The sequence below is a fragment of the Periophthalmus magnuspinnatus genome, chromosome 10, assembly GCF_009829125.3.
Source record: "Periophthalmus magnuspinnatus isolate fPerMag1 chromosome 10, fPerMag1.2.pri, whole genome shotgun sequence".
Lineage (NCBI taxonomy): Eukaryota > Metazoa > Chordata > Actinopteri > Gobiiformes > Gobiidae > Periophthalmus > Periophthalmus magnuspinnatus.
The window spans coordinates 4,504,733-4,530,736 of NC_047135.1; the positions used below are offsets into that span (position 1 = coordinate 4,504,733).

Genomic DNA, 26,004 nt, shown 5'->3' on the forward strand with positions numbered 1-26,004 from the left:
AGCGCGAAATACTGGCAGCACAGAAGAATGGATGTATGCAATGCTTATATTATATTTGTGATATAAAGATGATGGGGAGGCCAGGTCCCATTATTGCAGAACAAATGCCACCCAGTCCCGCTGAATCCCATTATAAGCAGCAGACAGAGCCGATCCGCCTGACTCTGACCTTTCAGGACATTTCACCCCGAGGAAATGCCAATTTCCAATATTTACTGACACGCTGCATTCAGATGGGCTGCTGCCAGTAACCACCGGCGCAACACCAAAAAACAACAAAAACGGGATTGTTCAAGAGGAGTGATGCTCTGATATGATATGCTGTTGGGGCCAATATCCAATTTGCCTGTGTGGAAATGGCCAGCGTGAAGGGAGGCTTTTCTGAGAGCTGGCTATGACACAGTCCAGTCCATATCTGCATTTTTCTAAAAGTACCCATCAACAAAGGAATATATATAACAGCAGATGAGAGAGGCTGGATGTGTTCTGTGGATCTGAACTAAAGATAATGTACTGTTACTTCAAATAGAGGTACTCGTGAATCCAGACTACTCTCAATGAAATACAGTGGTCCCTTGCTATATCGCAGTTCAATTTTCACGGTCTCGCCGTTTCGCGGATTTTACTGCGTCTGAACGTAGACTGTGTTCTGCATCCTGATTGTTCGTGGCATTTTCGATCATCTTGCACGATTATAATCGCCTTTACAGCACCACACTGCCTCATGTTTCCAGTTCCAATACAATGTTTAGATGTTAGTTCTGGTGTTTTCCCACTCTGACATAGCAATGACACTTGTAGCTTCTGTGCTTATCTCTGTCTGTTTGTTGTTGATATCTGACAGAATATAGTTCAAAGTCTGATCCGTAACTCTCCACAGGAACGTACCAGTGCGCGCTTCACCCGTGCGCACAGATGAGACGCTAATGTGTGCACATCTTATATTTTTACCTACAATAATGCAAACTGCAGAATAAAACTACACCATTTAAACAATAGACAAATTAAGTCTAATTCACACAGCTGAACACAAATGTGCCAGAGCGCATGGTCCGAATGCGACCTATGTGCACAGAAGCAAAGCTAACAATTATACACGGTATATTTTACCTACAATTAAGTCAATAGCAGAATAAACCACGCTTACCGATCGAGAACAGCATCCAATCCATCAAAAAGTAAGGTCCTTTACTCCTGAGTCCACTGTGGGATCTTTACTCTTTGCCATGAACCGCTCGAGGTCAGAGATGCCTCTAGTTTAACTTGTACAATCATCCACAGTGTCCTCGATCAGGTACTCCCTTTGGTTTGTCCGTTTCGTCGTGTTTAAAACGCAAAACAGTGCGTAAAATGCGCCATTATGCACACATTTCTGCATCCACTCGTTTCCCAATTCACCAAAGTGCCTTAATTTAAAAAATTAAGTGTTCGTCGACGGGCACTTGCATCACTTCCGGCGCAACAAAGACTGGTCCATTTCGAGAGCATGGCATTGAGGAGTACACATTTTCTTCTGGGTACTTCTGTTTACGGAAAACCATGCCATGTGATACATCATCCTGTCCCGCTGCTCATTGGCTGTAAGGGGAAAACGTCACTAAATGTGTGTGATGTAATTGGTTGATTCTACAAGGGGAAGAGTGGGGCGTAAACTTTCAGTCATCTGTAGCACTGATTCGCTGTCTGCGGCCTCAGTAACCCACAACCCCCACCTTATTGGCCAACACTGGTGTCAATCACAAGCTGACACGTGTGTTTAGCACTGGGGAACAAAGTTGGCGCTGTCAGAAGTTTATTATGCCTGAAATCGACAAAAGAAAGGCAAAGAAGTGACGGAGCAGATTTCATATTTGGAGTACTTTCCTGCAGCAGATTGAACATGGAGGATATTATTTTGTGGACAAAATTTCTTGACTGGATTATATTCTCTGGACCTTTACGGAACAAAAGAGACCAACTTTGTGTGAATATGTTGATGTTTGACAGAACCAGAGCGCTCAATGGTAAGTGAAGTCCAGATTCACACTTTGTGACTTTTCTGTAAAAACGTCTCTCCTATCAGCACTGTGGTGATTGCAGATGAAAATGGTTTGCATATCCAGAAAGACGAGCGCCGCAGCTTTCATTTGATGTGTAGATTGTTTGGGTGACGCAGAAGTGCATGTACATTGCTGTAAAGTTGTAAAGTAGGCCCGGGCCGCCGGAACGTTAACAGGTTAATAATTATCACGATAATATCATTAATCACGATTATTTTGGCCACGGTAATCGTGAGTCTAAAATTTAATATCGTCCCATCCCTATTGGCTAAGGGAGTGTAGACCATTGTCCATCAGTCTCCTCCGTGCCGTGTCTCCTGTACAGTACAGAATGTGTTCAGACAAATTTAAATAAATGTTTGATTAACACTACAGTGGAGCGGCGCCAGGACGAAGAGGCACGGTCAGAGGAACTGTGAAATACACGCGAGTCACTACTAATTAATTAAACAAGAGAGAAATGTGAGAAAATGTTAATGCCTGTCTGAGAAAAGTGTATAAAGTGTGTGGTGAGGGGTTCTACATCCTTAAAACATATATAACTTCGCAGATTTTGCCTATTGCGGGTTATTTTTAGAACGTAACCCCCGCGATAAACGAAGGACCACTGTACACAACGTAAAGAATTGGCAATAGTACTATTTGAAAAGTGTACTCACCAACTACATAATTTGAAAAACTAAAAAATACTTCAAATATCAAATAATTTTCTAGCCCTGGTTACAAGTGTCACTCTGTTCACTGCAAGGCAAAAACAGTTCAAAACGTTTAATTAAGCTAAGAGTGTGCGCTGAAAATACAAAAGGAGACCAGTCTAATTTTGTAAGTAGATCCATAACTGCAACTCAGACCTACTAATCATTTGTTTTCCCACCGACGTGACAAGCCAATTTGTTTACCCGCTGCCGTTCAGAGACAAAGGCAGACAAAACAACACAATGAAACCTTCATTTAGAGCGTTTTGACAATGGCTGCGAGAGGAACAGAGCGCAGATTCAGAACGCCACTTCAATAGACATGTTTTAATTTGTGGCCTTACATTCAGGTGTTAACAGGATTTTGTTGCCATGGGGAATTCAGTGCAAATGAGATCTGGGATAGAGATCTAGGAAACTTTATAATGTTATCTTAAGCTTAAATCAAGTCAAAAGAAATGTGCGTTCACCTCTCTGAATGGCTCCGGATGTGTGGGGGCGGACACAGCATAATCGCCACCGCCACCGTCTTCAAATAAATGTTGAATAGATTGGTTTCTTTCTTTGTGTTATATAGTCCATTTCTTTCAAGGTAAAATGGAGGAAGTGGATTTCACAAAAGTGTAGAACTTACCAAGTATGAAGTCTATGGTGTCATGAAGAATGGAACACTGTAATATGCCACCTCTTACTTTAAAATGGGAACGTAAATGCTTAAAAGATCGTATATTTTCACGCAAATTTGACTGTGTGAGCGTTAAGCCATGTTACCTCATCAGAAACATACCTGGAGTTGTGTTTTGCTGCATTTACGCATGTTTGAGTGGCGCTTTAGTATTTTATGGCATTTAAAGTAAGGTGTATGGAGTTTAAAGACACTGTGGAGCACTTCCTGTATATCCACATGACATTATAAAGTGGAACAGTGTGTTTTTGGATTTGTGCGTTAAACTCCAGGTATGTTTTTGATGAGGAAACAACATTATAACAGATCAGAATACAGCGTAATATGGGCTCTTCAAACCATCTGCTCAGTGGTTAGTTTAAGCGTGGTGCGTATAAAAGGTGCTCTTGTCAACACATTGTTAATTGGGATGGTAAATGTAAACAGTTTTCTTCTTCCCACTTCTTTTCGATCTTGTATAGGAACAAATCTGTGAGGTGTGCTGTGCGTGTGGGTGTGCCTGATATGTATGCTCAAAATTAATAAATTAAAAAAGAATGAATGTTAAGTGCATGAGGTTTTTTCAAGCCATCTGAAATGTGCACAAATGCCATAGAGGTTTACGTTTCGCATCAAGTGAGTCGACTGTAAAACTGTCCAAAATAGTGTTTATCTGTGTAATCCACACCACTCATTGCTGCGTTTCAGATGATATCACAACTTTCTACTGCCTAATAATCTAATACCAACAGGGAGAAGGCAAAATTAATATCGTTCTAATGCAGATTTGTGTTGTAATATAGTGAGTTCTTGGGTCTAGTCGATAATCGAAATGATCAGGTTCAACATCTGTGCATTTTTTTTTATATTTCATTGCAAAGTACAGTGTAATCAACAGTGAAAACTCGCTCTTGCCCCCCATCTGGCATCATGACATCATAGGTGTAGCTATTGGCGGTTTTCACATTCTCAAAAGTGATGACGCCATACTGGCAGATGGGGGGCTAGTGCCAGATGTCCCCATTGACAACTCTGTACTTTGCCATGAAATATTCACAAGGTAAATGCACAAATGTTGAACCTGATCAGCTGCATCAGTGCCTAGACTCTATACTTGGTTATAATAAATAAAACATGCATTTTAACCATTTTTATTCTAGCTTCCCCCGTCTGTTAGATATTAGTGTCCCGTAGGATGGTGTGACATCATCTGAAACGCAGCAATAGTAAAAGGTACTCGGTATTCAAATTTTGCATATATTTAAAACAAAACATAAAATATTCCTGTCATTTCAATATACGACACCCATGTATATTTTAAGGATGTACTCTTTGTTCCACTGAATAAATAATTAACTTCTCCCGGCACTGATAAATAAACAATTATGTTATACTGAACACTTAAAAAGTCCAACAGTTTTGCCGATGTCTGCCCACCTCAGTGTAGCGTTAATATTTGAAGGGATTTTGACATAGTAGAAAATGACAGGGGAAATCTGAGCTGGGGGCAAGCCAAAAAGGTTCACTTTTGAGCCAACCACAGGGACCAATTAAATGGCACTCATCAATGTTTAATGTCGGCGTTGCAGCTGTCAGTCAGAGGTGTACTGTAATACCTGTAAGCAAAACTCAAGCCAGTGTGGGATGCAGTCATTTTCACTGTGGGGCATGTTTGACATTCACATTTTGACTTTGTTCACGCTAACCTCAATTTCAAACTACATAATTGCTACATGAAAATACTACTTCAACAGTACAGTAAAAAAGTACAACTATTTTTTTTTAAACTGTCAGTACAATTTATTCTGCAATGCCTTCCAGTATTGATATTTTGTGTTTTTGGGTGAGACTGTTAAAAGAACCAGATTTTTTCCCCTCACTTTTGGACACAACAGCCTTGAGGATATAAGACACTTCAGAGTTCCTAGCTGCAGTTTAAGAAGAGGGCTATATCTTTGCTTTGTGTAAATCTGACCGACAGTAAACACAGCCAGAGGCATTTTTAAAAATATGATTCACGTTTAGCGGTCATTCTTCATTCGAGAAAATCCCTGTAGTGCAATTAACTCAGACTCTGGATAAAATACGGCATAACAAACAATAGTGGCGGCTGATTGATGTCGTAGTGGACTCGGACATGGAATCTCTTACTTGAACCGGACTGTAGTGGACTGAGGGCTGACCCTTGAACTGCTGAGCTGAGAATTTGTGTGCTCCCCGGGTGAGTTTGCTTCTCCGCTGCAGTAGGTAATTTACAACCCTGTCTGCTGTAAAGCGTCTAGGGCCGGTGCAGGATTAGACTGACCGGCCACACAGCCCATGGATCACCATAAATCTCTCCTGATTGAATGCAAATTGGAAAAGTACACTATGTATGTCAGTATACATCATGAGAATAAAGCTCACACTACTAGCACATAGCAAGCACATGGCTCTTCTTTAAATATGCAAGTTTCTGTGCACGTGTTAGCATGTGCACGAAAACGGTTTATGTGGTGAGCCTGAGAGGCAGCGGAAATTTATGGGCTACACAGTGGCTAACACATTTGCATTATAAATCTCAATTACATAGCATTATTTGTTTACCAGTCGCCCAGATGGAATTCTCATAAGGTACCCTGCAGAGGAGGTCATAAATTGTTAATAAACTGCAGTGCAGACCTTTGTACTGTCCTGACCTAAATCCTGCAGCTCATCTCTGCGCTACACTCATTGCTTCAAACTTTAATGAGGCTCCATTACACGTATTTAACGGTTTCAGAAATCCCAAACTCGGCATTGTCCTCCTGCTGAATCCTGATGGAAATAGTATGTCGATGCTCAAGTCGACAAAAAGAAGCAGCGCTGAGACGTTGTACTATCAGACCAAGACCATCTGCCAATGTGTGTTACATGAAGGAGGGAGCCTGCAGGTCCTGCGGGCCACAGGCACACAGCACAAGTGATTAATATGCCTGGGTTAATGAGGAGTCCCAGCATCGCCTCTGCTCATACAACTGTGTCAGAGTGCCAACATCTTGATGATGATTCGCTTAAATATTTCTGCTGCAATATGCAGACCATCCATAAATGCCAAAGCTCTGAGCCTGTGGCATCTCCTGCTTTGTAACACTATGGACCTAAATATAAACCACATAAATAAATCATTTAAAAAGCTGCCACCTGGCGATTATCGTGCTAATTAAAAGGCGAAGTGCTCATAATGGTTTCAACTCTCAGGAGGTTCCTGAGCCCCTTCCTCTTATCACTCCATCCTTCTCCCCTCTTCCCTCCGCTCGCTGCCCCTCACTAGTGTCTTAGTGCTGTTGGCATGTGGTGAGTGTCGCCTGCTCCTCTGTTTGGTCTGTGCTGAGGCAGAGGAGGCTGAGGGGGACAGCTGGATGAGTTTAAAGGATGGAGGGGTCTTTACTCTGGGCAAAGACTTGTGCTCCAACAGCCAAAGCTCTTCATTTATTCATACTTTGAGTGCTTCAATCCCCAAATTCCCCTAATAGTGCACACACAAACGAGTACCTACAAATAGTGGAGTGGGACAGTGGAGCAAACAGAGCGGTCATACACGTGCCGGGAGGAGATTGAGGCCAGTCTTTAAGAGTCTGAAGAGCCCACACCTGCACCGCTTGCATCTGCTGCCTTTGGGGGAAAACAGTCTTTTCATGAAGTGAATAAGCGTCCTCAAAAAGGCATTGAGGCAGAGAGGCAGAGAAAAGACTAGAAAGTCCCATTCCCCATTCAGAAGCAATTAGGTCAGTACAGGTAGGACTTCTGCCATGAGATCGGAGCATGCCTGTAATATTGAAGATCTGAGGGTAACTTTAAATAAAATATTAGCTGAGCAGGGCAGTTGGTGGCCAGCTGCTCATTATGTCAGAATATGGAGAGACTGCTTCAGCTAAAAGAAGATCCTGCAAGTGTTGGCACAAAGTCCTGTAATAGTGGTGCAGTATCTCACAGCAGGGTATATGCAAAAGAATATGCGCATTTGTCATTTTAGAATTACACATAAAAGGCTCTGGTTAAAGTAGAAACCAGGGCAGGCGTTTCAACAAACCGACTATGAAATCTTTTTTGCTTTCCTTTATTTAATAGCTTTTTTAGCTAGAAATTAATTATTTTTACCACTTACAAAAAATAGCTGGTATGCTGTTTTATTTCTTAGAAGGATCTAAAGCCAATTGTGGCAACTGAAAATGTCAATAGATACACATTTTACATTACTATATAAAAAAGAAGTATAATAATATTAGTAACAAGATAGTAACAAGCTCCAGGTGTTCACAAAAGAGCTGCCCATCTTCCATATAAAGCAGTTCTTGATAATTGATGGAGCCATTCATCTAAATCTAATATTTGTAAATGACAGCCAGAACAGAGAAGGAGTGGGGCCACATTACTGTCAAGGCTTGAGTGAGTATTTTGTGATGTTTTGAAAATGAAAGTGTGGATGCCAGGCTTTTTGGAGCCAATCACTTCTTCCAGCTACAATTCCCAAACAGCTCTCCACTCTTTGTCTCCCAACTGACAATTTTTATGTAACTACCACCTAGTGCAGGCAAACTCGAGATTATAATAAAGACAAAATAGAAATGATTTGTCCGAATGTTATGTAAAAAGCACAAACTTTTAAATCGTAGCCGGCCTCGAGTCTGGTCATTACTTTATACAGTTTTATAGTCTGCCAACAGGTCTGTTAGCACCAGCAGAGCTAAAATGTTTGAGTGCCTGACAATAGCACAGATGCTATCAAAATTGAAATCTAAAGCCAATGCGGCTTTTTCTTGAGCTGGAGCATCAACTGCGGAGACATGCTACATCACAAACACTCCTCAATCTGACAAGTACGTCCTGTTGCTCACTTTTCACACAACTCTATCAAGATAAAAATAAATACAGAATATACAGTATGTACCACACAGAGACAATAAGTCAGCTGGCTCAGGGACCGCACATGAACAAGCTGTGGGATAAATCATACAGTCTTTCCAGAGAGGCCTACATAGCTACTATTTAAGTGAAATATGAGGCTATGGATAATTGAATGTATGCTTCCATTGCTGTTCTCTTGAGAAAGGATAGAAGGAAAGATGATGGAATCAGGGTGAAGGCAAAAGAGAGGAAAGATGGTGTTTGATGTGGTGACAAAGTGGTTAACATGGGTAAGTGGGAGTTGCTATGAATAAAACAGGTTATAATGTTGAAAAGCTGAAGTGGGGGAAGTCTCCATAGAGTCCCATAAAGTGACAAATGTATGTTCAGGACAATACTACACTGAGGAAACCATTTCATGTACAAGAAGATTAGTTTAACTGAAACATACAGAATGCATTGTACACTCCTCTAATGGAACCACATCTCTTTCTGTAATGTTTGCTCCTCTCTGCTGATAACACATGCATTCAGTCTAAGAAACTTTCTATAGAAGAACGGATTTAGACAGCTTTCAATTTGTACTGTTACAGATAACAAAAATCAATTTGGTTGGGTCTATAATGTAAATCTGACAGCACATGATCAGATTACAATAAAACAGAGTAATCTCTGTAATTATCTCCCAGTCGTATTTCTTCTGTGCTGCTCTGCTTATATTATTATTAGCCTCACCATTCTGCCTATATGACACGTTACGTAACACAGTGCGGTCTGGTTTGGGACTCACATGATCGGCGATGGTGCGGCCCAGCTTGTCCATCCTGGATCCTGCCTCTGCGATTTTCTTGGCAGCGCTGATGACATCAGAGGTATTCTTCAGCGGGCCTTTCCCCCTGCGGAGGGAAAGTGGAGAGATCAGTCACTGTTCAGATCTGCTGCAGCCTCATTCAAAATGCAAGAGCAACTTCTCAACACAGAGACATGTTTGTTTTGGACTGGTGTTTTTCAGTCACAGCCAGCACAGAAAGACAGCATGATCACAGGAATATTTCATGGAAAAGTCACAAACACAAAGGTGTGCGGTGGAGATGCCCTGACAGCACAACAACAACACCGGACACAGTAGAGCCAAAGGGAAAAACACCAACTATGGAGGCAGCTGATGGGTAGGGACGATATGGAAATGTGGCGTCACGAATATCATGGCCAAAATAGTTGCGCTAAACGATTATATCACAAGAATTACTAAAGCTGCTGACAGTTTAAAAATGTTGTGGAAATGAATAATAGATTCCATATTTAAATAGCTGGTATAGCAATGTATTTTTTTACATGTGAAAACAACATTTATCTAGAAAAGATCATCAGGGAGAAGTAGCTTTGTTCTGTACAGTCTGTTGATATAACGGCAATTATCTTTGTTGACGATTACATAAAATATCCCATGAATGATTATTGCCTGTTCTTTTTATCATAATAAATGATATTACTGTCCCAGTCCTACAGATGTGAGCCTCTGAATAAGCACTACCTTATTAGCACAAGTACATCTCCATAATAGCCTTTTAAGAAACAAAGATTCTCCTGATGCAGCCTCCATAACAAATGCATATAATAAATGCTTTCTGCTTTTGTGTTATTAAAGCCGATAAATAAAGTGTCCCAGTTTTTAAGCCGCTTTGAAAGGTTTTGTTAGAGGAAGAAAAACAAAATGCTTCATGGTTGAGGAAAACTGGACAGCGCTAAAGACGTGACATGCTCTACCAGCTTTTCATTTGCAGTCCTTTCATCCAGAAGGAGGAAGAATGGAGGACGGGTGCGCAGATATTAAAAATGTAGCGTGATAAGAGGCCGATATGATTTCAGGCTTTTGGGTTTTGTCCTGACGCTACATATTCATCTCCAGACCTAAAGCTGTGGCCGGTGCGGGTCACTCCAGCTCCGACCCGGCCCACTGTAAAGCTCCACCACCATCGGCCCCATGAGGGACTTGGGGACACACAGTTGGCAGGAGGCACAAATTGGATACAAAGCTGCTCTCTCCAGGCTAAAAAATGAGCCGTCCAACCACGAACAGATGGAATTTTGTGTTGTGTTCTGTGGCTTCCTCTCCCCTCTCCCCTCCCATGGCCCCTCCTGCTCCTCCCTCTGCATCTCGCCCATGAGGTCCAAGAGGGAGAGGGGGTATGGGTCGCAGTGCAGCCTCCAACAACTCTGGGGACAAAGCGGCCCCACGAGACAGCGCCGCGGGCTTTGTGGGGAAAGAAACACGCATGAGCGACTCACCTTTTCTGTTTTAAATTGAGTTCGCTTTGCCCCAATAAAACTATCTCATCCACACATGCAGCTACACAGTTACAAGGTCCAACGCTGCTCGTATTCTTAAAGCAACCACTGCAGGTAGCTCGTACTAATGTTTAATTCAGCTGTGTGCTCACCGCTATCGAGGAGAGCTGCATGATCTGATGTACACTGGATTTTCCTACACCTATGTTATAACAAAATGGGGGGTTGGTATTAAAAGTACCTTCAGAAAGATTTGGTGCAAGTAAAGATCACTAAAACAATGTCTTTATGTGGGAATTTTCAGATATTTTGACATGACTGACAGCCAGACATGATTCATTAAAGGTTGAGATGTTATTGCTTTGTCTGGAGTGCTTCACAATACTGCATTAAACGTGTCAATCTCCACGGGAACAAGGAGATGACACCACCACCGCACCAAGTTACAGGTTAGATCTGTGGAGCTATGACAACGCTTACTGTAAGAATGCATGTTTTACAATATAGTTTTGATCAATAAAAATTGAATAAATGCAAGACCGATCAGTTTAATGCCATACTTTGAATATTCTGTGGAGAGAATCAGGTAACGGACCCAATGTCAGAAAAGTTACACAGTGCATCTTTAATATACAGTTCTACCTGATTACACTTATGACTGATTATCGTGAATGGCTTTAAACAAGGTTGTGTTGAGGTTCACTGACACCCCCATTGTATTTATGGTGCCATTTTCAATTTAATTTTGAAACATTGTTAATTACGAGGTGAATTTGAACGCCCCACCGCATTGTTTAGTCCATGTGTCTTGAACTAAACTTCAGTTCTTAAATGTACCACTGCAGCGAGGCTCGAGTAGTCGTGACACGATAACAAATTTTGAAGTGTGATATAAGTAAATATAGATGATAAACGATAATAGTGAAACCATAAAGCAGAATTATCCCCACAAAAAAATTCTGAAGGAATACAAAAAAAAACATGCCAAAATAACTAAATAGCAGGATGCAACTCTTAGGCAATTAGTCTGTATCCATAATGAGTCATGCAAGTTATGTATTCAACTTTCTACAGCTCAAATCTTATCATATTGCAAAAAAAGTAACCCAAAATATGCCACTACTATTGACCCCAAAAAAATATAGTTCCATCTGTCATATATTGAATGATAAGTTCTAACTGACGTAGGTACAGGCTGTGAGTAAGGCAGCCGTTATAACCCTGTTTTTTACTTTTTGTGGCTTCTAAATAAACATCCCTTGCGAAAAAGAACTTAAATTGTTTTCTATGTCTAAAAATCTGCAACATTTACTCTAACTTCCTCTTATGCCACTAATTACCTATAAAGCATCCTATTTTTTTCACAATACAAGACCATGTTTTCCTGCTGTCAGCCCAGTAGCTCATGCGTTGTTTGTTTGGGAGTATCACTGTGTATCTCAGGTCTATGGAGACACTCGGTGATGGCATTAGCCCGCACTAGTCCATGCACTGTGCAGCACACAATGCCCTGAGACAGGTGGCTCCCAAATATGTCGCATATTTTCCTCAGAATGCGTTATTCATGAGCGCCGCCATACAGCCGTGAGCGATGCACGAGTCAACAAGACCGCCTCTCTCTCTCTCCCCCTCTCTCTCTCTGCAGGTTTGCCAGGATGGAGGTCCAGATCAATTACTTCATACAGCATTAACCTTGCTGAGGCTCTATGCCAGCTCAAGGTTAAGGGGGCGATCATTTAGGCGCACACTGAATTAGCCGGCCACTGACCTTCCATATGATACGGAGATGGTGTCATATGAAGAACTATACATTATATTCAGTCAGTCCAACACGCGCCTGGCTTCACTGCTGTTGAACAAGATTATGGCACGACGACTCCCGTCAGGATAACAAATTTTAAAGTGCGATATACTGCATAAGTAAATATAGACGATGATACTGAAACCAAACAATGAAGCAGAATTCTATATGTGCAAAATTGTTTAAAAAAATGTGAACTGCAATAAATAAATAACAGAATGCAACACTTAAGCATTTAGTTTGTCAATATAACGAGTCAGAGGTTCATAATTCAACTCGCTAAAGCTCAAATCTCATCACAGTAAAGAAAAACAACCAAATATTTCCCACACATATCGTCTTGAGTTTCTGCAGGGGTAGTAGTAGCGTAACTATCACAAACAGACCAAGGGAAAGGGCTGCAAGATTAATCACAATCAACAATGAAATGGGTGCAATTATGAAATTATAATAAGATTTCCTTTGCCAACAACAAAATATCCATCTGTCTCCATATGCTCTATTTTATATGCATTAAACATATTAGATCTACAATTTAGACCTCTGTTGTGACTTGTGTGTAATTTTTGTTTTAGCTTCCCAGTCTTATCTATGGGATGTGTTTAAACTGCACAGTGTGAAACTAATCCTCATGTTAAAGAAAATCATAGCCATGACACAAACCTTAAAGAGCCCATATTACACCAATTTCTGATTTGTTACGTTTTCTCAATGCAAACAGACCTGGAGTTGTGTTTTGTTTCATTCACACATGTTTAACACACAAACCCTGCAACTTCTTCTCTCAAATAGAAAACACTCTGTTCCACCTGGTAATGTCAAGTGGCAATACAGGAAGTAATAGACTGTTTTTAAACTCCACACACCTTCATGAGAATTTCCACCTGGAATTGCCCATCTCTGCTGAACTAAAGGTAAAACGTAGCTGTTAATTTCATGACATCACAAGGTGGAACACAGCATTTTGAGCTTTAGAGATGTAGACAGACACAACCCTGGGTATGTTTTTGAAGATGTAACATTAGAACACACCTTAAAGTTCATAAGAATACATTTTGTGTAGTATAGAACCTTTAAAGACAAGAAATAAGAGCCACGACATGGTATAAAATGATGTGTAATGCACTGACGCTCTGACTGTGATCTGGGTTCATGGTGGCGCTCTAGAGTCCCTCGCCCGACTCGCGTGGCAACCCTGACTGATGTCTTTGTGACATGTGTGACTCCATAGGTTTTTCTTTAACGCCCGGCTGAGCAAAATCAAAGCAGTCATGTAAATAATGGATGCCAGCACCATGCGGCGGTAGTTGCTAGGTGACAACTCCATCAGGTAGGCAACAGAGGAATCTCACAGGCATGCATTATGTTTGAACTAGCGTCACACATGGGGAGTTACAGCAAGAACCCCCTAACAATGTACTGTGCTGTCACATTCAACAAGTCCAATGTTAAGATTCTGTGTAGGCAGGGTGCATGGGCCAGCAGGACAAGGACACTTACACTCGGCTTTAGAAAACATTTTACTAATATGTAGAGCTGCTACACAGACGAGCGTCATGACGTCTATGGGGAGTGGGAAATGGAATAAACTACTAGAGACAGAAAGACTGTTCAAAGACAAATTCCAGTTGTACCAAAATTATGTTTGCAAGATAAGAAGCATAGACTGTATATATAAATGGACACGGCTAACCTGCTAGCTGTCGCTTTCCATATAGGAAGTGAACATGGGCACACTTCTGGCTCCATTTCGTCTTACATTAGAAACTGCCGCCCCTCTCTCTGTAACTGCTGCTGTCAGGCTCAACATTTTGGTCTTAAAATGTTCGTATTAACCTGCTCTGCATGATCCTGGTGTTTTTTATTTCACGATTTTGTCCATGAGTCAAGATCAAGCGCCTTCTTTCCTCAAGGTCGCCCCAGCTAGCGTTAGCAACAGGTTTGATTGACAGTGTTGCTAAGCATCCGCTCTGTGTTAAATCAGTGGTGCAGGCTTTAAGGGGCGTTAGCCTCACTCTGGATTGGCTCTTTGGTTGCTATGATACTCGGAATCAGAAGTCCAAATATGGAACTTTGCTTAAAATTGGCCCCTATAACTGCTAGCCTCGATGAGCTTCATTTGACTGGAACCAAACACATCACGCTCACTTAATCCACTTCTTTATACAGTTAATCTCGACTTGGTAGGTAAAATAAGATTAACCTGCTTAAGGTTAAAGCAGGAAATCTCAATTTAATTAAATCTTTAAAAAAAATAAATAGAATGGACAATCCTTACGTGAAGTCCTTTGGTCTGCTTTGCATTGTAAAAGTGAGGAGATGCAGCCTTTATGTGGATATAAACATGTCACTGCAATCAATAACCTCTTCACACACGCACACACACGCGCGCACACACCTTAGCCATGATGCCACAATAAAACGGACGGTAGATTGAGATGGAAGTGCCATCAGATCCATTGTGTGTCGTCAATAAGAGCAGGCGGTTATGAATTTTAATGCTTTGGGTTTAGTAGTGGTGGTACTAGTTGTAAAGCTAGAGATCCTTTTTATAATCCCGTTTCCTGCTGCTAACTGCAAGACAACGGGGTGGCTTGGAAGCTTTTCTTCATCACTACAGCAGTGACTCACGAGTTCAATTCCCAGCAGGGACTCACGAGTTGAATTTGACATCATTTGAATAGAATGCATAGTTTTACAGGTAGCACAAGGTGAAACTACAGCCCACGTGTTTTACCAGCCTGTGCATTAGAGATTAGAAACAGTTTTATAGTAAAGATCGGTGGCATAGACTGTAAAGAAGTGGACTAAGTGAATGCGATGTCACCCATAGCATGCAGCTTTAGTAAAATGAAGCTATTCGAAGCTAGCAGTTATAGGGGTGAATTTGGAGCCGAGATCCATATTTCTAATTCTGACTGTGAGTATCATAGCAACCAAAGAGCCAATCCAGAGCAAGGCTGCAGAAAGTAACACCCCTTGCCGCTGGTTTAGCTTGGAGCAGGCACTTGGCAATAGGTTTGATTGACAGTGTTACCAATACTAGCAAACTCTGGTAAAGACGGCACCACTTATTAATGTTCATGTCTTGAATCACGGACAAAATAGCCAAATAAAAACACCAGGCGGATCAATACAAACATCTGAAGACCAAAATGACAAGGCTCACTGCAGCAGTTACAGAGAGGAGTATTTTTCAATGTAAAGTGAAAGACGATGGAGCCGGAAGTGCAGCAATGATCATTTCCTATTTGGAACGCGGCGGCTAGCAGGTTAGCTATGTCCATTTATATATATAATTTATAGTCTGTGGACACTGTACAAAAATTCATTTCTGTGTTCTTGCTTTCTTCTTTCACCAAAACCGTAGCATATATCTGTTGTATTTTCACGGTATTACAGAGCTAGAGTAGAAAGGTCAAATGTTATCAAACAGATGTAGGCCTCGGCTGATTGTGTTTGACATAAGCTGAATATAAATATGTATTTTGTCTTGGAGGCATTTCCCCCGTATTGCAGAACAAAGGCCATTCATATGAGGAGATGGGAGCAGAGACATTAACATTCACAGGCTGGTTGTCAGCACTGGCAGCTATGGATACTGACCTGGTGAAGTCCGTCATCTCCATCATGATCATGCACATCTGTTTGGCCAGCACGATGATGTCGTTGCCACTGTCATCCCATTTGGAAACCTCGGCATCCAGTTTGCTCTTCTCCTCCTGGAAACTGGCCACTTGTTCAGCGATCTTTGCCTTCTGCTCCTGGGGCAGCTGTGCCATGATGGCCTACAGGGGGATTTATGGAGAACGTTAAGGGTTAGCGCAGCGGACCTCTGCATACGGCTAAAGCACGGGACTACTTTAGTGCCTCAGGGCAGTTCTTTCAAGTGCCTTTAATGGATTCTACTGATGTATGGAAACACGAAAGCACAGGTTAATACAGCGGCCACCTCAAGTTGAGTGAAAAAGAGGATGTGTTGTGTTGTTGAATGTGGTGAGACGGGAATGGATGTAGTCGGGGATGTTTAAGGTCATATTAATATTACCTGTCAAAACTCTATAACATTTTCACTTTTTATCAATGGCAACACAGATTAGAACAGCAAAAAGTGCCAATATAAAACCACACCAAATGCCAGTACACTTACCAAAAAAATCATAAATCTCTTGGACAGAAAATTGTATCAGTATGTAAATCTCCATTAATGTGGTATCAGTGACAAAACAAAATAAACGAGACAATCTAAATGGATGTGTAGGAAAATCAAACAGGGATAGGTAATGAGCGTACAGGTTTAACACATTAAACAGGACCCATTTCATCAAGATCAATATTAATTAAGCATGGATCAAAGTTTACACACCACCATACGAGTCATTTGTAAAAAGAAACTTCTAGAATATGGTATAGGTTTTGAGTCGTTTACAGCTTTGCTAAGCGCTGAGAAGCCTCATAAAATCGGAATGTGTTCCAGTGTAACCTTGTTCCATATCCCTGCAGTATTGTTGTGTGTAATTGCCTTCAGATAATGATCCTCTCCCTGCTGTTTCTGTAGCAAACACAGTGGAGTGAACTTACCCGTGCACTCTGGCCAGCGATGAGCTGGTCGTCCTCTGTCTGCACACTGGTCCTGCTGCGCACATCAAAGTCCTCTGTCTCAAAGTCAGAGTCATCCAGTTCTTCTGGGGTCTACAGCACAGCAAAGAAAAGACAGGTTTAAGTGTTTGTGGCCAATGAGCAGGATACAACAGCAGAGAGAAATGTAGGAAATTATATAGGCATAATACAATCTTTAAAGCTCCAGTAAATAAGCAACCGGCAGTGCTTACACCATAAGAAATGCTTTAGTGTTTCCCGCCATGACAACGGCTGATAAACTCATTCCTTCCTGTACCTCGCACACACACACAAAAAAAACTGTAAACTGAATTTGTAAATCAAGTCTAATGTGCTGCCTTCGCAATTTGAGAGGGAAAATGAAGGGAAGAGTGGCTCTGAAACATATTGGGAGCAAAACGCCTCAGATTCCCATCTGTCGCTGCTATCAGGAGGAGAGGGTGAGGCATGAGTTATGCTCTTCTGGAGTGGCGCTACTTCATCTCTGATCCGGATCCCTGGCTCTGAATGCAAAGCAGACCACAGGAAAAGTTTCCATGAATATTAATCGAGGCGCATTTCTGTCTCAACAGGACACGCCTAAAGCAAAATACAATAGAGAATGACAGGGAAATGTATTGAGCTGCGATATGGGCACAGGGAGATGATGTGGCCAGATAAAGGTGCATTATCACGCCAGCGCTGCTACTTGTGCTCATCCAGCTGTCTCAATAGCTCTGTCTGTAATGGATTTGGAGCCCTGGACTCTAAAAATAACTGAAGGTCTCAGAACAACCTTATACTTTTTATGGGATGTGGAGATGCTCCTGCTCTCAGGGGAGCAGAGCTATGGTTGGAGATTCAAAGCTGTAGTGACTCAGAGGTGTTTCTTTCAGCGCAGACAATGGCGTGCAGCGGGGCAAAGATATCACCTGCCGTGCCTGTGCACCAGATAACCTGTGGATGTGGGAGGCTCAGGGACCAGAGCTCAGGATGGGCACCGACAGTTAAGCTCTGTATCCAACTCTCCACACGAGTCTGCAGATTTAGACAGCAGTGGGACTATGCAGAACACAGTCACTGACAAGAGATGTGTTCACAAGTACACAAGTCAAGTATATAATCTGGGGCTGGCCCAGCAGCTGCAACAGACTGCTCCAATTTGATCACATAAAATGTTGGTACTTTAACATGCTGTATTTGTATTGGATATTGGATATTTTTTAGCTTCATTACTGTTATTAGTGTATTAAAAAAAAAACCACATAAATAAGAACATACATGTCTATATTTAATCGTAAATTACAATACTACTATTTATGACTATTACAGTTTATAATATGTAAAATGTGATGTACAATGGCATAAAACTAGTTAGTGAGATTAAATACACTGAAATTAAATGTGCATCACCACTTTCTATGTACATAAGACTAAGCATCTTTACCCAACCTACAGGGAGTTTCCGAAAGCGACAAGAGGAAAACAACATATTTGTGTAGGTATCTGTGGCAGTTGCAGGCAGGGCAGCAGCAAGAGCCTTTTCTGTTTTGGTGACAAGCTGCTCGTCATGTTTTTAAGCAGAGAACAGCCCGTCACCCTGGGCTCTGAGGCTCGGCACACTCCGCCACTGCCCCCTGCATCTCTGTCAGCCGCTGCCGGATGTCTGCAGGCATATTCTCAGATGTCACTAGGCTTCTGTCCACCTGTCATGTATCCAGGGGACAAGCAACACACCACCTGTACACCACTTACAGGGGTTAAAGACATGTCCATCTCACGCAGCCCTAAAACCATACTTGTCTTCTCACATTCACTCAACCGTGTGCATATGCCAGTGTTGACGTCACAGGCTACGAGAGGTTGAAATACTTTACAATTCTCTTTCAAATGTAAGCGTCACTGCCTAAAGATCATTTTTACCCAAGGCGAAACGTGTAGGTACAAGGATACTGCAGTTAGAGCAAGCTGAATTGCCATAACTACCTAGCTAACAGCTGTGCAATTGTGTTGAATAATCAAAACCTGTGGCAATTACCTTTAACAATAAATCTCGCCGAACGACTGAACAGAGAATTATGTTTTCGGACTATAAATTGCTTCCTGGCGACGTGAGCGGAGGGGCACGCCAGGATTAAAAAATATAAATCCCTGTATTTTTTTTTACATCTCCACACACCTACATGCAAACGGCCGGCACGTCCCCGAGGAGCAGCGTTAACAGCTTAATCAATCTGAATAAAACCGCGGCACGTGAGCTCTGGAGGTAGCTTGCGGTCTGACAAAAAAACAGCTAATTAAAAGCTCCATTCTTGAATCAATTGCTTATTACAATACAGTCAGCATAAAGGCGCCCCTCTCATCTGGAGCTTTGTCTGCGCAGGAACACGAGTATTAACGAGTGAAGCTTTAGTGAGCGCCTCCAACACAAATGCACAGGCCGTGTGACTGGATTCAACTCACAAAAGAGAGATTATATAGCATTTACCTGTAACTAGAGCTGCACAATGGTGAGGAAAATACATCTAATTTGTCTGACAATTATTGATTAGAGTTGCAATCTTCAAAAAAATAAAAAATAAATAAATAGGGCTCTGTTCAGTTCACATTGTAAACAACTACCAGAGCATTCAAATGTGAGAATATGAAAAGGAAGTGGAGCATGATTTGGTCATTAAAGGTCTTATATTATGCAATATTGATTCTTGTGAGCTTTAAGCCGTTATAATGTTGCACCTCCTAAAAACATACCTGGAGTTCTGTTTTGATTTGCACGCACATGTTTAAGTAACCCTTTATTAGTGGTTTGCCTGTTCCACCTTGTGATGTCATGTAAATGTAAGAGCTCCTTTTACCTTTAGTTCAGTAAAGATTGGCAATTCCCAGGCTAAAATCATCAAAATGATTGTAGAAAGTGTATGGGATTTAAAAACACAGTGGAGCACTTCCTGTATTACCACGACATCACAAGGTGGAAGCTTAAACATGTGTGAATGAAACAAAACACAACACCAGGTCTGTTTGTGATGAGGAAACAACATTATAACATAGATCAGAAAATAGATTAATATGGGCACTTTAAAATACTGGATAATTTGATCTTTGAAGAGGATATTCTAGTCTCTAAATGCGATTTAATAATTGTATCAACTCAAACGGCAATTTCAATTTGATTGTGATATATCATGTACTCTAAATTTATAGCAGCCACAGAAACAACAAAACACTTAGAAGTACTTGACACGAGCTAAGCATGAGCCGAACATACTACAGATTTCTCATTTTCAGCTCAGTCAATTTGGAAACCGCTTCTGCTGTGTTCACCCTCCCATCTGTCTCCCTTATACCTCCACTCAGGCAGAGGCCATTAACCCAGAGACATCCAAGGCTGTTGTTACACTAGATTGCAAACCTGGTCAATTAGGTTGGCTTATGCCTGAGACAAGTTAATCACTGGCTTGTATGAATCGCACACATGCAGTTTCTTACATACCATTAAAATTGCATCTGCAGTAGGAAGCATGGAACATACTGTGTACAGAGCACGCTTCTTGCACCTCATTGCAGAAGTCGTAAAGATACTTCAGTGGTTTTAATTAACATTATTACATCAATGCAAGCAAACCAAGACTATGGGTTTTTCATCGGATTACAAGGCTATTAAAGACTGTGTTGTCACAATATTAAAACCTCCAACTCGATTTTGATACTAAAGAAAACAACTCTTTAGACAACAGAATGTGATTTTTAACATTAAATGGTAATACTTTGTTTCATATTACCATGTGGTGTTATATCTGTGTAATCCCTCAGTGGTCCATGGGCGTATGGTAGTCTATGTGTCTTATACTTGTTCTGATACAGCTCCAGATCATTCTTAAGCTATTCAGGAAAGGTTCATTTCTGTCCTGTGAATGATTTTTTTAGTATCGATACCTGCGCAAATGAGTATCTAATTTTGATACTAGTTTTAGTATCAATTAGTATCAGATTTTTTATTCTTTTGACAACTCTAAAAGACATACCAATACCATGCTTTGTACACATGAGGGGATAGCAACAGTAGGATTAGCAAAGTACTACAAGGTTCAATTGAAAAATGGATATGTCTGAGAGAGTAAATTTTACATCAGAGACAGCATAGAAAACAGAAAACCATAAGACTCACTCTGATCATGAGCACAGCCTTGCGAATGTCACGAATGCCATCATACACCAGCCGGGACGCATCAATAAATTCGTTCTCATCCACAGGTTGTGTGGGGTTCGCGCTCAAGGCCTCCACTGCAGACTCCACTTGTTCTGTGAAGCGTGGCATGACTAAAGAAAAGAGCAGGAGAAAGATTGAAAGGAACGCATTTGAACATCGGGAAGACAGTTTGGGTCCACAGCAAGATGGTATGGAAAGGGCTAAAATGAGATTAAAACTAGTACAGAAACTATTACTGCTTATAAACTGTAGCAATTGCACTACATACTGGATTTTCTGCCTTTAATACTTAATAAATATAGAACAAATGCTAAGAGGAATAGATTGGAGATTTTTCACAACAAAGGCTTCCAATAAAAGATTTTACAAAGCTCTGCCAGGAGGCATGCATTTTGTTCTTCTGACAGCAGCTCCATAAGTGCTTCTCGGGCACGTCTGCAATAATAGATTTGAAACGCCGTATTTACCATTTCAATATAACTGTTGAGTGAAAGGCAATGGACTTAAAGCAGCCAAACAGTCAAATAAAGATATTCTACTAAGCTATGCTTCTGTTCCCTTTCACTTTCACTATTCATAATCATAAAATTATAACTTCCCATTGGGGTTCTCGCTTATTGTCACGACAAATCATCTGACTGACTTTAGCCAGGGCTAAAGGAGGCATGAACCCTTAGGTTTTAAAGTTTGTATTTCTATTCAATTAAAATAAATTTCTGTTGATTAATAGTAACAATCTAAAAGAGTCACTAGAAAAAAACAGAAAAATAAGTATACATTTTTAAATTGTAATAAACAATTAGTGCAAGACACAAAGAGATGAAGTGACCTGTGTCTGTGAGCAGTTTGGTGGCCTCCAGCACCTTCTCCGTGTACACTCCTGGTTCATAATTGTCCATTTCGGAGGTGACCACGTGGACGACCCGAGCGGCACGGCCTCGGATGGCCCCAGCAGTGCGGTCCAGACCATCCACGTCCTTCTCTTGCAGAGCGATCACACATTTGTTCACATCCTCCAAAATGTGGTTCTCTGTGAATAGTGAACAGTGGCTCTATTTGAATGCAATCACACACACTGACAACAAATTTTTAATTTCTGATTTGACATTTTAGTGTTTATTTTTAAAATTTAAATGTTAACTACAGCTGTATTTGAAGCAGTTGTGATGCTATGTGGCTCAGTAGCACAGCTGTAGCGCACCTGCAGGGCTAAACTAGAGCATCTACTGGGAGACAACTGTTTGTTTTGTATAAGATCAAATTGTTTGCAGCCTGGTGGGTTGAGCTGTTAAAAGACGTGATACTAATTGAGCCCTCACAGACAGATTCTGGAGCAGTTTATTATTGGACAGCCAGTAAAATGCTAATGTCCAGTGTGTAAATTATGGCATGTCCTTGGCTAGAGGTGAGAGGAGTCACTCTGGAGTCACTCTGTCAGGCGTCGTCTCAGAGTTCTCATCTGCATTAAGCAAACTGTTTGTACTTTAACACATGTGACAGGATGTCAATTTCAGAGCTGCTGCTGCTGTCTTCACCTTTTTCTTGGCCAAAGAGGCACAACACTACCAACTTTGAGATGTACAGCCCTCCTTGGAAAAAAACCTTCAACTTCCAAGAAATACTCCATCTTGTGCAAAATGGCTTTCCACACAAAGCAGGTATGAATCTGTGCAGGTGTACTCACCTAATATTCATAACTTTTATAAAAAAAAACCTCTTGGCAAGGACGCAGTGATGAGAAGCACTCACCTGACACACAAAGGAAGTCATCGATGGAGGTGATGTCGTCAACAGCATCTGTGAGGACGCGGACCTGCTTCTCCCATTGGTCCTTGAACAAATCCATATTGTCCTGGGCCACCTTACTGTTGGGCTTGGCAGCCAGGGCTAACGCTGCATTAATCACCTGTAATCACCCAATTAAAGCTATTAAAGCCCCATTACGGCAAAGCCCTCAGCCACAATATTAGCATAGGCTGATTGCATGAAGCCAGTCCCACCCACTACAATAACTGACACAGGAAGCCTATTCAGTCCTGAGTCCTGATTAAAGATATTGAGAGATTGGTGAAATAAATAAATGGATGAAATAAAACTAATAGCTACTTGTTTTTCCAAGAGGAAACATCTGTGGGCTTCAAAGCTCAGAATAAATGAAGTCATTAGATGCAATTAAGGAGAGCACTGGCAGCACAGAGATAAAGCCGATAGGGCTCAAACGTATTAAAAGCTGCTCTCAATATCTGTATGAAAGGAGATATTAGCAATTGTTGTTTTTCACTACATTTGACTCTATCGCTGAGCTGATAATGAAAAACTAGCCCAAAGATCAGAACCAGCATTTTGAGTCAATTCTATTAATGATTTCATGATGCAAAACAGCAGAGTACCTGAGGGCACAGTGTCTCCAGCTGTGACGCAGCCATGCGCACCAGCTTCACTCCTTCCTCATTGTTCGAAATGGAGCATGCCAGGTTAGCCACCTGAAACAGACAAACCAAAAGAAGTTCGAGTTCTGAGAGAAGAAAAAGGAGCAGAACACTGTTGCATAATTATCATAGATACATTCATTATGGGACTTTAGGGATGCGCCTCTATCAGAAATAGAGCAGCTTTGCACTACTACTAATCTCTGTGGGATACAAACACACTGCAGAGGATTAATTTATAAACTGCTAAAAGATACTATTTTTGTGGCACGGAAAAGGCAGTAGTAGGGAGTAAACAACTGCTAAACTGTTGAATGAAAGTGTCTCCCCAAAACACCCCAATGAGCCGTTTTAAAGGATAGCACTGCCTCTGGAGAATGACTAAATAAGGACGCTGCCAGATTACCATCACACTCCTGAAATCAGTGGCGAATATTCCTGACACTTTCACACACCAAGCAGCCAAGGCTGAAATGGAGTGCTGAGCTCAGCAACTCTCTGCTCACGGCGACACCCACCGATGTTTTCTACTGACCAAGAAATCAAGCCACCACAGCTTTTCCTATGCACATGCATTTGTTGGGTTTTTTATTTTTGGGAGGAAAAAAATATGTAGGTCAGAGCCTTTAAAAATTCCCATATGCCGATATGTTTAAGCTGGCAACAATGAGGCTTGCCTGGAATATCAGCAGTGGTGCCAAAACGGGATTATCCAGCAGAGATAAAGTGCTAAATGTTGACAGTTAACCAGGCAAAAGTCGGCCCTGGCTGCACTAGTTTTAGGTATAATTCTTATCCGTCATAATTAATTTGCCAGTTTCACTGCTGATGTAGGTCAGAGTCACGTGTGCAGAGATGAGCACATGATGCAGCAAATTAACCAGAGAGTAACCCTTACTTCCTCAGTATAAAAGGAGAAAATAGATATAAATAGGCTTTATATATATATATATACACGTACCACACAATGGCAGGCACTGAGTCATTGAAATGCGTGCCGTGTAGGCTAAAAGCCACTTGTACTTTATGCATTTCAAATAGAAAAGCTTTCCTAATAGTAAACAAAAACACCTCAAGTGGTAGACACGATATAAAAAAGGATCAATTTGTTGTGCTAATACAGGCATTGATTTTTGCCTATAAAGTCACACAGGTGAAGCGGTGCATTGTGACACAATTCACAAACGACAACATAAAGAAAATATGTTTGGTCCTGTGGGAATCGTTCAATAGCAGAGGTTCATGAGGGAGCAGACACATAAAGATAAAGTGCAGCTCAACTCAGACCTGTGGTTTTATTTCCATGACATTTCACATAAGCTTGCCTCGTCTGACAACCGAGAGCGGCTATTCCAGCATAATGGGACTGTGGGGAGGACGAATAAACACGGTGGACTTTTACATTAGATAATGTGTCATTCTGCTTACATAATGTTTAAATTGTCAAGTTAATCACTCTTTTAACACTAGAGAATACTGCCATATTAAGTAAACGGTATATCAGCTATGACAAGTTCACGTACAAGCACCTTTTTGGTAGTAAAAGATGTAATTATGCCACTTACGGCTTTGTTTTTAAGTTGTGCAGAGTTCACATAATTGTTTCATGCACAAATTTGCAGCGTTATTTTTAGCTGTAATTCTTTTCATTGCAACAAAACCGTTTCGAAGAATGTTCGGGAACAAAGGTGGTTTGATACACAATAGTCTATTCACTATAAAGGAGGCGCTCTTAAATGCATTACCCTGAGGACTAAAGCAGGTTTGCAAATTCACTATATTTAAAATGTGATGGAAATAAAGAATATAAAGAGTATATTTCTCCACTTTCAGAGTTCAAGAAGTTCAAAAATGGGTCAGTAGACCAACACTCCACTCAGGGAATGAAAGCCATGTAGAAGAATGGTACTTTGCCAAACAGGGCTAAAGTCAGCGGTTAAAGGGGGCGACAAGTGAATATGGGTCAGTCATTATGCCTCTTTCAAAACAAGTGTGTGAACTAATGGACATTGTGCCGTGGGCCTCCTCCAAAGCACCTCGCCACACAAAGGAGGCTCACGTCCACTCAGGGCACTTGACTGCTCCTCTGCTACTAAGCTAAATGTATACGAAGAGTTTTTAGCATGGAAAAGATGATAAAGACATTTTAACAGCAGGCCTATTGCGTAAAATTGACTTTTCAGAGCTTTTAAGCATGTTACAGTTGTTTCTTCCCACCAATTACTCCCTCCAAAGTTGTATTTTGAGTTATTTGTGCATGTTTGAGCAATCTTAAACCGTTTCAAGATGCCATATTACCCTGTTTTCACCGCCACTGGCATACACCCACTGCTCTGTACTTCGTTCTCCAATTTTATTTTCTTAATTGGTGATATGCGTAGGATTCTGCAGAGTTGCGTAGTCATTTTGGTA

General features: G+C 41.2%; 1 protein-coding gene across 3 annotated transcripts in view; it reads right to left on the reverse strand.

Moving 5' to 3' along the window:
* Positions 1 to 26,004, reverse strand: part of ctnna1 (catenin (cadherin-associated protein), alpha 1) — a 71,038-nt gene that overhangs the window by 12,291 nt on the left and 32,743 nt on the right. For all 3 annotated transcript variants that reach the window (XM_033974459.2, XM_055224995.1, XM_055224994.1), the window contains exons 10-16: positions 23,554 to 23,646; positions 22,913 to 23,069; positions 21,993 to 22,193; positions 21,122 to 21,273; positions 16,936 to 17,046; positions 15,961 to 16,142; positions 9,055 to 9,160 (exon numbers count right to left, since the gene is read on the reverse strand). In XM_033974459.2, coding sequence (XP_033830350.1) covers positions 9,055 to 9,160; positions 15,961 to 16,142; positions 16,936 to 17,046; positions 21,122 to 21,273; positions 21,993 to 22,193; positions 22,913 to 23,069; positions 23,554 to 23,646 — 1,002 coding nt within the window. The remainder of the gene's footprint in view (positions 1 to 9,054; positions 9,161 to 15,960; positions 16,143 to 16,935; positions 17,047 to 21,121; positions 21,274 to 21,992; positions 22,194 to 22,912; positions 23,070 to 23,553; positions 23,647 to 26,004) is intronic.